This window comes from Aedes albopictus, chromosome 2 (genome assembly GCF_035046485.1).
Source record: "Aedes albopictus strain Foshan chromosome 2, AalbF5, whole genome shotgun sequence".
Lineage (NCBI taxonomy): Eukaryota > Metazoa > Arthropoda > Insecta > Diptera > Culicidae > Aedes > Aedes albopictus.
In genome coordinates, this window is record NC_085137.1 from 478,473,480 (window position 1) to 478,487,883 (window position 14,404).

General features: G+C 37.7%; 1 protein-coding gene across 1 annotated transcript; it reads left to right on the top strand.

The window, feature by feature from the left end:
- Window positions 1-253: 253 nt before the first annotated feature.
- LOC115265781 (uncharacterized) lies at window positions 254-3,192 on the top strand. The gene is made up of 2 exons (XM_029871729.2): window positions 254-1,009; window positions 1,619-3,192. Exons 1-2 carry the CDS (start codon window positions 370-372, stop codon window positions 1,666-1,668), a joined length of 690 nt encoding a protein of 229 aa, XP_029727589.1. The 5' UTR covers window positions 254-369; the 3' UTR covers window positions 1,669-3,192.
- The last annotated feature ends 11,212 nt before the right edge of the window (window positions 3,193-14,404 follow it).

A 14,404-nucleotide genomic window follows, 5' to 3' on the forward strand; every position in this document is an offset into this window, starting at 1 on the left:
GCACCTATTTTGGGCACTTGCTGCTATGACTTAGTCAATTTTTAACCGATTGACTTGATTTTTAAGACACGATCAGATACGCACAGTATCTAGCCTTGTTCAAAAATTCAAGTCAATCGTTTTGAAATTGACTGAGTTATAGCAGCAAGTGCCCAAAATAGGTGCTCCTGCCCAAATGGTCCCAGCCCCTATTTGAGCCCTAAAGAGGATTTTTCATTTCCACAAATTGTAAACATAGGTTGCACAGAACTGCTTTCCTATTTGAGTGTAGTTCGTGTTCAGCTTCTGTGTGCAACAGACGCATTTTGAGAGCATGCAGGCAGTTCGATAGTGCGTTTGGATTTTCCTTTTTGTTGTATTCTATTCCTAATGGAGCCTCCTGAAGCAACAGAAGAGGACCGAACAGAAGAGGACCGAACCGAACAGGAGCAGGACAAGGAGGAAACACCAAAACCTGAGCTCTATGCCAATTCTTTGCGTGTGCGTTTCGAACCGGGAAGTGTGGATCCGCCAGATGCAGCTATTTTTTCCTTTATGCGTGACAAAATGCAGCTGCGATCAGATGATCTGCTGGCAATGTACAAGGAACGATCGACGATGTCAGTGCTCATAAAGTTCAAAACGGAAGAGGACGTACTGAAAACACTGGACAGATTGCCAAGAACGATGGATTTCTGGATCGAAGCTCGTTGGAGATCCATTGTGACATTGTCGCTAGCAAACTCTACGGTTCGGTATGTCAGATTGTTCAATCTACCGCCGGAAATTGAAGACAGCGAAATTGTGGCGGCTTTGTTTCAATATGGAAGCATTCACCGGATGGTTCGAGAAACTTATGGAACTGACACTGGATATCCCATCTGGAATTCCGTACGAGGTGTATACATGGAGCTTATGGAAGATTGTGAAATACCGCCGTTTATCACCATTCGGAATATTGTTGCTCGCGTGCTAGACGAAGGCTTGATAAACGATTGCCGCAAAGCAGCTCCTGACACGAAAAAGCAAGGTAATGAACTTTAAATCCATCAATATTCAATTTTCAGTCATCGCCATAAAAAACCTGCCTTTTTTGCGACAATTCAGCACTGCAACACATGTTTGTCCACTGTTGATGATAGATCACCGAAGTATAAAATTTTTAATTCATATATGATAACTGATAATGGAAAAATACGCAACAAATTAACCTTCTGATTGGCCACCTACGAAAATGTTCGAGATTATATCACAATTGTAGCGTGAATTTCGACTAGAAGTTGTATAATTTATTTAACAGGCTTTCTCAGTCCAGGGAAATTCAAAACAACTGGTCTTGTATTGCCCGACGTTTCGGCCTGGTGTATTTGGTATTTTCAAGGGTAAAACTGTCGGTCGTTTGTCGTTACATTCATGCTTTATGTATTATATAAAGGCAAAATACACCAGGCCGAAACCAGTCGTTTTGAATTTCCCTAGACTGAGAAAGCAAGTTAAAAATAACTATATTACAATCTGTAGAAGTTTGGATAAATATTTTTTGGCTCGCCATGTTTGTCGTTTGTTTTATACATGACTCTTTATGCAGAAATTTTATTCACTAAATATGACTTCCCGCTACTTTTTTTTTCATTCATAGAACCTGAACTGCCACCTTCCACCGAAGCAGAGAGTAGCGCTAGTGTATGAGAGAAGGAATTGGAACCCTTTTCCAGCAAACAAGATGCTTTAGCGTTCCGGAGCAAAAGCCAAATGCATCAAGAATGGCATCAACTGCGTTGTGTGAACTGTCTAAAACCGAATGTACTCGCTAATACGGCCAACAGGATAGGATTGCGGTATGTTCCAGGTGCACATAGAGTATTGGTTCCCTTATTAAGCATGTGGTTCCCATTTTCATCCTACGAAAAACAAGGGATTGAAGCGCTGTTTGGTTTGTTTCTTATTTTTGTATTTTTTGTTAGAAGTGAGCACCCTTGAAAACAAAAAGAACGGAATCAGTTGATGCCGTAATCGCCTGTTTTCGAATAGGATGAACATGGGAGCGTGAGATTACTGATGGAACACATATCATGTGAGTTTGGAATAACGATGGAAGTTAACTCCTCAGGCTTTAGCATAAGAACATCTTTCCTCCATCGTTACCCATGTGCTACGGTAAATATGAAGAAAGTGCTAATAAATGTACTGAATCGTATCACATCTCACCTAGCTGTCTCTGCAAATTTATGTTTCTTAACGTCTCAAGGGAAAGCACCTTTTACAAAAAGTAAAATAAATCGGATATTCCAAATTTATTTAATTTTGTGTTCTATTTATCTATTTTATGGCTTTCCAAAAAGAATACAACAACGACACCTTTTCCGATACAGGCGCGATCAGACATTTATGATCATTTTTTGTACATATAGATAACGAGTACTATTTTTTCTTAAAAAATGTAATTATTTATTGTATCGTGACGAGAGTTTCGACTTGAAATTTGTTGAATATTTTAACTGGCTTTCTCAGTCTGAGGAAATTCAAAACGACTAGTTTTGTATTGCCCGACGTTTCGGCCTTGTTTATTTCGCCTTTTTCAAGGGTAAAACTGTCTGTCGTTCTTCGTTACATTTATATATATTTCGCATACAAAAAGCTCAACATGAAAATTGCGGCATATATAAATGTAACGAAGAACGACAGACAGTTTTACCCTTGAAAAAGGCCAAATAAACAAGGCCGAAACGCCGGGAAATACAAAACTAGTCGTTTTGAATTACCCCAGACTGAGAAAGCCAGTTAAAATATTCAACATTATTTATTGTATTAAAAAAAAATATACCAAATCTTCTAGACAATTCTGATAAGACTGATGAACCTAATCACTTCACTCGTAATGAAACTATGTAACCAAATTCCATGACAATCTGTTTTATGTAGATCACTCAAGTTGACGAAGAATAACAGTAACAAACAACACGTCAAATACATCAAGAAAATTCCTTCCTCATCTGTTGTCACGCCTTCACATGAAATTATAGTGGCTAGATATGTTAATATTTAGGATGGTGTTCTACTTAATGCAGCAACATGACTTGTAGTTGTCATTTGTCGTTGACTTTCAATAGAGATCATGTGATCAACTTGTAATACAGTTAGACAAGTGAAAATCAATAGGTCTCTTTGGTTTTGAATTCATGAAATAAACATATGTCGAATTTTTACCGATTTTTGGTATCTTCTATATCACATCACAGCTTCCATGAGTTGTTCCTATCTTAAATGATAAACCTTACACATCCAGTTCGTGAACTTAAGGTGGGATTTGAAAAAGAAGAAGAAAAACAGGATTGAACTTCGTGTTAAGTACTGTTCCTTTAAATTCCACTAAGAATTTGCATCCTTTGACAGATACGTATTTCGACCTCAACTGTAAGTCGAGTCAAGTACAAAACACTGAAGACGACCTTACAGTTGAGGTCGAAATACGTATCTGTCAAAGGATGCAAACTCATAGTGGAATTCAAAGGAACAGTACTTCACACGATTTTCTTTTAACTTACAGATATTCCCCTAACAAGCCCAGGTTCATAATCATCAGGATTGAACTGTCTAAGGGTATCGTAGAACTCCTTTGAGTATGGGGCATTCGAATGCCGAAACGTCGAAAGGACAAAACTCTACTACTAGATTTCGACTTTATGTTCAGTTTGACGTTTTGCCTTTTTCGTACACTAAGTGTACTGGAAAGGCTATATGTTCACTCCAAAAACGACTTTTTGATAGAAGGCCCGGAGGGTCAAGTCACATATACCAATCAACTCAGCTCGACGAATTGAGGTGATGTCTGGGTGTGTGTATGTGTGTGTGTGTGTGTGTGTGTGTGTGTGTGTGTGTGTGTGTGTGTGTGTGTGTGTGTGTGTGTGTGTGTGTGTGTGTGTGTGTGTGTGTGTGTGTGTGTGTGTGTGTGTGTGTGTATGTGTGTGTACAAAAAAACTCACATCAATTTTTGGCAGTAAACCTCAACCGATTTTAATGACCGACGGTTCATTCGACGCGGAATCTGGTCCCATTGTTTCCTATTGAAAATGGTTCGGATCGGTCCAGCCGTTCCGGAGTTATGGCCATTTACGTGTTCCGGATCAGTACCCTTGGAAGGGGCTATACATAAAAATGTAACAAACGCATACATGTGACACATCAAACTGCGGCATTTTCGATAACCTGATGAGCAGTTAGCAAGAAAACAGTATCAGATCATATCTGAACCGGTAGTGTTCCAGAACCGGTTCCGGATGTCCCGCCGGAAGTGGCCAAATATAAAAACGAACCAAATCCATGCATGCGACACATCAAATTGCGGCATTTTCGATAACCTGATGAGCAGTTAGCAAGAAAACAGTCTCAGACCATATCTCAACTGGTAGTGTTCCGGAACCGGTTCCGGGTATCCCGCCGGAAGTGGCCAAATATAAAAGTGAACCAAATCCATGCATGCGACACATCAAACTGCGGCATTTTCGATAATCTGATGAGCAGTTAGCAAGAAAACAGTCTTAGACCATATCTGAACCGGTAGTGCTTCGGAACCGGTTCCGGGTGCTCCGCCGGAAGTGGCCTTATATAAAAGTTGACAAAACTTTTGCATACGGCACATCAAATAACGGCTTTTTCGACAACTTGATGACCGGTTATTGAGGAAGTGGGCTAAAACCACATTATGGACTGTCAGTAGTGCCAAAACTAGTTCCGGGTTTCCCTCTGAAAGCGACTAAATATAAAATTGAACCAAACCCATGGCTTTTTTGATAACCTAATAAACTTTAGCAAGCATATAGTCTCAGACTATTTAAGAGACTATTGGTAGTGTTCCGCAACCGATTCCGGGCCGGAAGTGACACCAAACCTATGCATGCGATAGCTCAAATCACGACTATTTAGGTAACATGTTGAACAGTTGCAAGAAAATAGACGCAAGCCATATCAGTGTGTTACGGAACCGATTACGGGTGTCCCGCCAGAAATGGTCAAATGTAAAAGACAACCAATACATGCGACATTTCAATGACTTTTTTAGTAACAAGATAAACGGTTAACCAACGAATAATCTCAGACCATATTTGGGAGAACCGGTAGTGTTCCAGAACTGGTGACAAGACGAGTAACGCGTCGAAAGTGGTAAAATATAGAACGGAACTAAACCATAGTGGCGATTTTGATAATCTAATGAACGGTCAACAAGAAAATAGTCTCAGGCCAATCTAGAACTTGTATGTAATAATATTTCGGAATCGGTTGCGGGTGTTCCATCGGAAGTGATTTAATAGAAGTGAACCAAAATCATGCAAGCGATACATAAAATTGTGGCTTTTTCAAAAATTTGCCGAACGGTTAGCAAGAAAATAGCCTCAGATCACATTCAATTTCGGCTTTTCAGTTGACAAAAACCTAGTCCCAGACAATATTTGAGACCACCGGAATCGGTTGCAGGTGTCCCGCCGGAAGTGGTCAAACGCAAAATTTAACAAAACCGATGCAAGCTGCACATCAAATAGCGGAATTATAAAGGTGAACAAAATAAATGTCAAAGCGATAAATCAAATTGTGGCTTTTTTGATCGCATAAACACCTTATACAGTTTTTCAATGTTCAATCTCCTTATGCTTTTGAAATTACTGCTCACAATTTGGGTGCGGCTGGTTGAGCCCTCACTTTTCTTATTGCGATTGAAATTTGAATGGAAATGAAATTCAAGAATTTGAATGCATTTTTCTCGTGGGAAGGTCTAATTTTACATGAATCATGTTACCAATGATAATAAAATATAACCTAAAGTGTGCTGAAATAAACATTGGCGAAGATCACAAAGTGATCTTTGATTGTGTATACAGTTAACCTTCTTCATGCATTAGCTGCCGTAGTAAATGGAATGGGGTCATAATGACCCCAATACACGACTAGGGTTGAGGTGGTCAAGCAGTCAACTGAGAGGTCTGATATTTTTCAGCTCTGTTTTGCTGTTGAACATAACATCGGAATATTTATCATTAATATGTTTCGAAAATCAATGATGGCTTTGTTAAAATTGTTGCTTTTCTATATGAAGTGTTTTCAGGATTCAGGAACATTTTGGCTAACGTCGACGAAAAGTTCATGAGTACATATTCGACGAGAAAGGCACTATCACCACTAGGTGGATTAATCTGGTTTTTTTTCCTTTTCGACGTTTTGGCATTCGACATTTTGTCTTCCAACATCTTGTACCTGCCCTGCTAATCACCAGATAATCTCTTGAAAACCCAAGATACTTCTAGAAATGCATTGGAACCCCTCTAACACCTTCTTAGACTTCCCTAAATTCCTCTGGAAACTCCAGATACTTCCTTAAAAATCCCCGGAATCCCCTCAAACGCCCTAGAACCTCCTGAATCCCATTGAAAAGTCTTGAAACCCACAAAGCGCCTGTAAACCTCTGAACTGCTTTCATGTGCCTATAAAGCAAATACAAATCCTCTTGAGACTCCTAGCAACATCTTATAAGCCCCTGGGACCTTCATTAAAACTTTTGAAACTCCCAAAAATCCCTCGGCAGTCACCTCCAATCCCCTGAAACAGACTGCAACGCTCCAAAACCCTTAGAAAACCCGTCCGGAAATTCTCTGATACTCTCCTGAAACCCTCTGAAAGACCAGGAAACTATTCTAAGACTCTCAAAGACTCCCAGGAACTTCTCCTAAATCCCCGTTAATCCTCATTGAACCTGCTTCAGCCCCATGAAACCCACTGAAATGCTTTGAAACTCCACTAATATGATTCTGGCAATTTCTGATACTCTTCTCAAACCTCATCAAACTCGATAAAACGCTTTGAAGCCTGGGTTGAAGTGAGATTTAATCTAGATCCCTCTGTAAAGCCTGTGATACTCTCATGAAACCCTCCGAAACCCTTACAAATGTTCTGAAAACCTATTGAAATCATTTGATGCTCTTGTTAAAATTATCGAATTCCCCGGAAAGCCTGCTGCATCTAAAAAAAAAAACCAAGAACCCTCCAACGCCACCAGAAACGTTAATAAACGCTTTCCAATCCCTCTAAACCAGGGTACGAAAAACGGATCCCGCAGAAAAACAAACGCTTTGTCCTAAGCGGTACATGTTGGTAACAAAGGCGCTCCACAACAAACGCATGTCAGACGATGAGAGCAATAAAATAAACATCGCTTGTCGTGCGTGTGCCGATATTCCAGACTTTCTGCTGAAATTTTCTACCCACATCATCGAATTCATAAGCATTTGGACGAATTAAAACTCTAGCAAACCTCAGAGTCGAGTTTCAGTTGTAAAACAATGCGAAAATCACGATCTGAATAGAACGAGACAAATATTCCTAACGTTTTTGTTGTGAACAAACTCGGGAACGATTTTGTCATTATCTGCTAACGAAAGAACAAAGCGTTGGTGCCGTGCCTTCTTTGTTGCCTATTTTTCACTTGCGGTGTCTTATTTTGCATACACTGCTCTAAACCCTCTATGATAGCCCGCCTGAAGATCTCATGCAACCCCCCCAAACCCTCGGAAACTTCCGAATCGACTTAAAACGCTTCTGGAGTCCTTTAGTGATATCTTTAAAAAAAAATTGAGAGATTCCTCCAAAAATTTACTGAAAGATTCGTTAAGAAAACAATCCATGTATTTCGGTATTTCGTATTATCTTTTTTCCTTAATCATCCAGGGACTTTTTAAGAATTTCTGAAAGGAATGCCTTTTTAGAATACTCTGAATAGTTTCCATTTGAATTTTCTCCAAAGCTCCTCAACATAGCAAAGCATGAATACTTGCACAAATCCTCAATGGCGTTGTAAAGTTGAATGTATCTACTGACATTGCTGATGTCGGTACTACCTTCAATGTCAGAGACTCACTCAGCTCTACACACCTAGCTAAGTCCTTGTAATCATTTTTATTTGAAAAATCCAATCATCGACTTGGAGAGAGCTCAATAACCTGAAGCAGACTACAATAGATAAGAAGATGATGAAAAGAATTTTATCCAAACTTCTGATCCTAGAAATTATTTTAAGAACTCCTTCATTGAACCTTCCCTGGATTCTTTCTGAAATATATCCATGCATTCCTTAAGAAAATCCTTCAGAAATGGCTTTTGAAAAGTCTTCCACGGATTCACTTGCATGTTCTTCAAGAACATCCTCTGGAATTTACCTCAGAATTTCGTTCAAAATTTCCTCTTGAGGATCCTCCAGATTCTTCAATAATTCCTTTGAAAAAGCTTCTATGAGTTTCCTCATGAATTTCTCCATCTCTTTCAGAGATCCGTACAAAAACTCTTCCAGGAAATTATCCACGGATTTCTTCAGAAGTTCTCTAAACGATTCCATCCCAAATTCCAGAAATTTCTTCGAAAATTTCGTTACTAAATATTCCACGTACTCCTTCAGAAATTCATCCAAAGACTTCCCCAGATATTCTTCCAGAGATTCCCTTGGAAATGTACCTGTAAATTCCTTCAGAAATGCTTAATGGGATTCCTCCATAAATTTGTCCAATGATTACTTTAAGAAATATTTTATAAATTATATCTAAAATTGCTAGAAGAATTCTTGAAAGAATCTTTGAACGCTTTCTAGAGAAATCCTTGGAGAATATTCTGAAGCAATCATTTAACCCTCGAGCAGTCGCGTCTTTGACTACCTGCAGCGACGCCGCGCTTACGCTGTGCATTTTTCATGGTGCGTGTACTCAGTACACGACGCGAACGCTTCCGGGTTAAAAAAACTCCTGTTGATACATTTGAAGATTTTTTGAACATTTCTAAAATTATCTCTGCAGGATTTCCTAGGATGTCTAGGAGAATACCTTAAAAAAATTAAGATACCTCCTTAGTAAAAATCTTAAGAAACTTCTGGAGGAACTCTGTAAGTAATTCCAAGGAAAATTGCTTGAGAAATTTTTTGGGAAGATTTCTGAAGAAAAATCCGTAGAGGTATTCCTGAAGTACGCTCTTTAAAAAATTCTGCTGAAATCCCAGTAGAAATTGAAGAATACGGTATTGGTACTGGTGGTGGTGAAAAGGTGAAGGTACATTGAATGAATTTCTGAGGGCTGCCTGAAGAATTTTCGAATGAATACTTTTGGAAGAGTTCTTAAGGGAACTACTGAATTTTTTTTTATGGAATCTTTTTATCAATACCTGGAAGAACCCTCTGTAGCCAACTATGGACGAATTGCATGGAAAATTCTTTGAAAAATGCCTAGGAATAGATAAAGTAGTGATTTCTGCTAGAGAGGTTTTTCTGAGAAATTCCAGAAGTATCACGGAGGAAAGGTTTGAATAAATCCTAAGCATTCCGTAGTGGAATACCTGGAGGAAGTTATGGAGAAACTTCTGGAGGAACTTCCACAGGAATCTCTTTCTAGAAAAAATAATAAATAAACACCTAAGGAAATGCCTGAATATATGTCGAGTAATATTTGAAGGAACTCCTACAATAATTTCTGAAAGAGTTACTAGAAAAAATACATACATATCTAAAGAAAGGCCATAGAGGAATCTTCGGAAGAGTCTCTGAATCTCTGTGAAAAGATTGCAAGTTTTGAAGAAATCTTTGGAGGAATTCCTGAAAAAAAAATTCTGAAAGAATTTCTTGAAAAGCTTTATGACAAATTTCTGAAAAACTCTTGGAGGATATTCTGATAATATTCCTTCAGAAAATTCTATCACGAAGAAAGTATTTCAAGCAGTTCTCGGAGGAAATAATCATAACAATATCAATTTCCTTGTGAATAACATTTCACAAGGTCCCACACATTTCACAAGGGTGGCCCACACTTATATGAAAAACAAAAATTTCGAAAACTGCCAAGTCTTACCTACTAAATCAGTAGTTTTGGACTCCCAGAAGCCACGTTCAAAATTTGAGCAAAATCGGGTAAGCCTAAGGGGCGCTCAAAACGCTTGAAGTTTGTATGGGAAATCTTGGCCATATGTATACAGAAAGTTTTAGTTTTCGAATTTTGCCGCTAGGTGGCGCTGTAAGCGTTCAATAATCAAACCTTTTGGTATTATTGTAGGTGACTATATGCCAAAGAACTTTGTTGAAGACCGCGAAGTGATCCGACGGCTGTGAAAAAAGTTATACCCTAGGCAACGTGAGGCAAAGTATTGAGATTTCATTATTGATATTATTCCTTTACATGTATTGGAGAAACAACAATAAAGTTTATCCTCACTTAACCTAGGGTATAACTTTTTTCACGTTGGATCACTTTGCGGTCTTGGACAAAGTTGTTTGGCATTTAGTCACCTACAATAATACCAAAGGGTTTGATTATTGAACGCTTACAGCGCCACCTAGCGAAAAATTCGAAAACTTAAAATTTCTGCATACATTTGGCCAAGTTTTTCCATACACACTTCAAGCGTTTTGAGCGCCCCCTTAGGTTCAACCGATTTTGCTCAAATTTTGAACATAGCTTCTGGGAGTCTAACTACTTGATTTAGGAGGTAAGACTTTTAGGCATTTTTCGAATTTTTTGTTTTTCATATAAGTGTGGGCCACCTTATCCCATACATTTTTCTTAACTGTTTTGATTTTTTGAATCCGCCATAAATTAAACATGGTTGGATGTAGGAAAAAAATAATGCATTTTTTCATCGGAACCTGTACGAAAAATCATTTTTCGATTTAAAAAACACGTAACTATCACGCCGAGGACCTGGGATCGAATCCCACTCCCGACAAACTCGCAAAAATGTGAGTTCTTCCTTCGGAAAAGAAGTAAAGCGTGGGTCCCGAGATGAACTAGACAAGGGCTAAAATCTCGTTAATACAGATAAAAAAAGAACAATAATAAACATTTGACTATCCTGCGCTACTTGGTAAATTTTAAGGCTGGAAGTCGGGTTTCTACAGAAAAATATTTTTTTGTATTTTTGTGGCGTTTCAGTCGTCTTGGGGATCAAAAACAACTATATGTTTTCTATTTCCAACGTTTGATCCTTATTGGATCACCTTCTGGGAATCGAATAAATTCCCTGAAAAAGATCCAATAAGGATCGAAACGTTGGAAATAGAAAACATATGGTTGTTTTTGACCCCCGAAAAGACTGAAACAACACAAAAATACCCAAAAAAAATTACCAAACAGTCGTCGTCAAAGCTGTGAAAAATAATCTATGAAAGAAAATCGAAGGGTGAAGTTCTTGAACAATTGAAATTATTTGGCATCTCTCATAGATCCGCGATACTCTCACTGTATTTTTTATTTCTTAAAGTTCTTCAAATATCCTTAAACATCTTCGAGGGCATCATTTCAATCCAACAAATCGTTTTTGAGCTATAATTTTTTGAAAATGTAATAAGGTATTTTTCAAACGCCCAACTAACAAAAGTAGCTGCATAAAAGCTTATGGAGCAAACGCATTGGTAAAAGTCGTTTATTAAGCACTTATACAGCAAAATGTCTAGTTAAGGGGCGATTTCTTCACCCTGGCTTAAGCGTTAAACCAGGTTTAACTATATGGGTAAGCCTGACTTACCGGTTAAGCCGCGGTGAAGAAATTGGCCCTAAGTGAGGAAAAATATTTATGTGTTGATGAAAAATGATTGACGCTGGATTTTGTATGAACAAATTTTCATGCAAATTAAAAAATATCGAGTCAAAATATGGCGTTTTTTTAGTATTTTGTGCTAGAAATGTTCTTATGTAACTTTATTATCATTAAAAGTATATGCTCTTTATGTCATTAAGGATGTGTCACCATCTGATCGTAGTTATAAATAGACAAAACTAGATTAAACTATTCACAATCTGAACACAGTTAATTGCATTTTCCGTTGTTGCTGGGCATATTTGACATTTCTGAAATGATCTGATCTGATTCCTCTCAAATACTTGCTGGAAAATTTCAATTCTCAAATGGAATTTGTATACTAAGCACTAAGAAACAACATTTTCATACTTATCCGGGAAATCAACTCTTTTTCTTTGGGATGCATTCAACCCCAGCCTCCCCTCACACAAACAGTGATGCAGCTGGAATTTATTTTGTCATAGACAAAATCTTTAGAACGCAGGCCTGACCCGATGACAATAGAACTTTAGACTTAGTGCATTTATGTAATAATTGCCGTTGTTTCGCTTTCGACTGATGCACAACGGTCAGAAAAACTGCAAAATTTCCCCAAAACTGATTTAAACCCTAACATCTACTCATATTATATAAATCAGCCAAACAAGACAACTTGAATATTTTTATACCTATTGCGACGAAGATAATAAATAATTTCCACGCAGATTTTCCTAAAACTTTATACCATTTTTTAAATAAAGCTGACTTATTCAAATGCTTAGGTTTTAAAAAATTTACCTACATACTTATATTTATTATAAAATTATCAAACTGATTATTAACTGATTGAATTGATTAAATTGAACTGATTTTGACACAGAGTTGTTGTTTAAGACCAATGTGGCATTTGAAACACTTTTTCATCAAGAAAGCTTTTCAAATGAAAAAGTTGAATGTATGCGAATATGGAAAGTGGTCTTGCCTTCTGACGTACATCTATGCATATTTCAGTAGAAGTAACGTTTTATATTTCGATTTGTTATATACTTGATCCAAGGCACCGTTAGATGTGTGGCTCACATTTAATGCCATCAAGCTCAAGGTTATAAGTTCGAGTGCGGAACAATACGATATGGCTTATATTATTTTCTTTTTTTTTATTTGTGAAGACAAATTAAGCTACTCGCTTTTTGATTACAACCGAGATATCCAAAAATTCTAAGAAAACTTAACATAATTGTTTGAACGTGCATGTATGTCACATATTTGTGTACTCCTGGTGAAATTAAAAGAAACTGTTATTCAGAAAGTGATTTACCTGATTAGCAATACTCGTGCAGAACATGTGAAATCCTTATTTATTTCCACATACAGGATTTTCAATTCACATACTGGGGAAACTGGTCAAGATTTACCAACATGTTGAAAAATGTATTTCTCAAAGGACGTGAAATCACGACTGTGAATTACGTCTTACAGTCATCCATTACTCGGAAATTAAAGATCTTGGATGTTCGATTCGCACTCTTGCTATTGCTTTCCGCAATCGAGTCCATTCAGTTACTGAAGCAAGAGTTTTTCTGTCCATCGCTAGAATTCGTTCCAGTAGATGTCCCTTTATATATTCAATCTTGAGACCCCATAGCAGGGTGGTCTGTTGTCTCTTCGTCACTAGGTGTTTCCAAGCCTTAGAACAAGTAAGACCAGTGGACGGCTGTGATCCCACGGTTGTGCTAGGTTAAGTCTATACATATGCTGCCGCTCTTTCGTTTAAATCGATTATTCCAGCCAGATTTGAACGAAGCAACGGCTAGTGTATGTATACAGTACCAAGAGCAAACGTTGACTATCCCTTTTTGATGATGACACTTTTAAACTTTTTTGCTACTAAACCTAAAAGCATAAATTTGACACATATTCTATTGCCAACAACAAAAGGAAAATTAATGAATAAAAATTAATAAATCTTTTGATAAATAAAAGACAGGAATATTACGAAATAAGTTACGATGGAAGGATAAGGTGAAAAAGATTTATTTAGCCTGTAACACGTTTCGATTAAAATTTATTTTATTATTATTATTATTTTTTTTTTTGTTGGGATAAGCCAATATGAGTTTTTCATTTCGAATCGTTTCTCCCAAAGGCATAAAACTCTCCCATTTTTTCGAGCACATTTACAAGAAACTGTACGTACACTTCCAATGTGATGAAGATCTGCTTTGTGAATCAAGAATGCTTGTGTGGCCTTCGGACAATGCCGGCAAACCTTTGGTGCTGCTTGGGGTACTAACCTCAAGTATATCTAATGGAATTACACAACTGTTGTTTGACCAATATTGGCCTATGGATGCCTTGTGTAGTGGCACAAGGGCGAAGTAAGAACAATCCAATCAAAATTGGGCCATCTCCAGATGTGCTTAACGGTAATAGCTGGAGCGTACCCAAGGAGCACGACTTGTTGCTAAGTCAGTAACAGCAACCTTAGTGCAATTTATTCACTGTCCGTATTACGAACGACAGAACACAATTGCTTCTTCTTTGAAACCCAAAAAGCGCAGATTCTGAATTCTTATGCAACATACACGAGGAGGAATGATAAAAAAAATGGAAAAAGATTTTGTCCAGGCTCGAACCATGGACACCAGGAGTATTATCTACTCACCTTACATACTACACCAACAGTTCTGTGAGAGAATCGATGCTCAACGAACCATAAAAGCTTCTGAAGTTACTTGTTACTTTATTGTACCTACTTTGCCACAAGATAGAAAACTGTCAAAATGAGAAGACGCTCAAGTTTTCTGTAACGCATTTGGAACCTAATCTAAACAAACAAACCAGAGTTAGATGT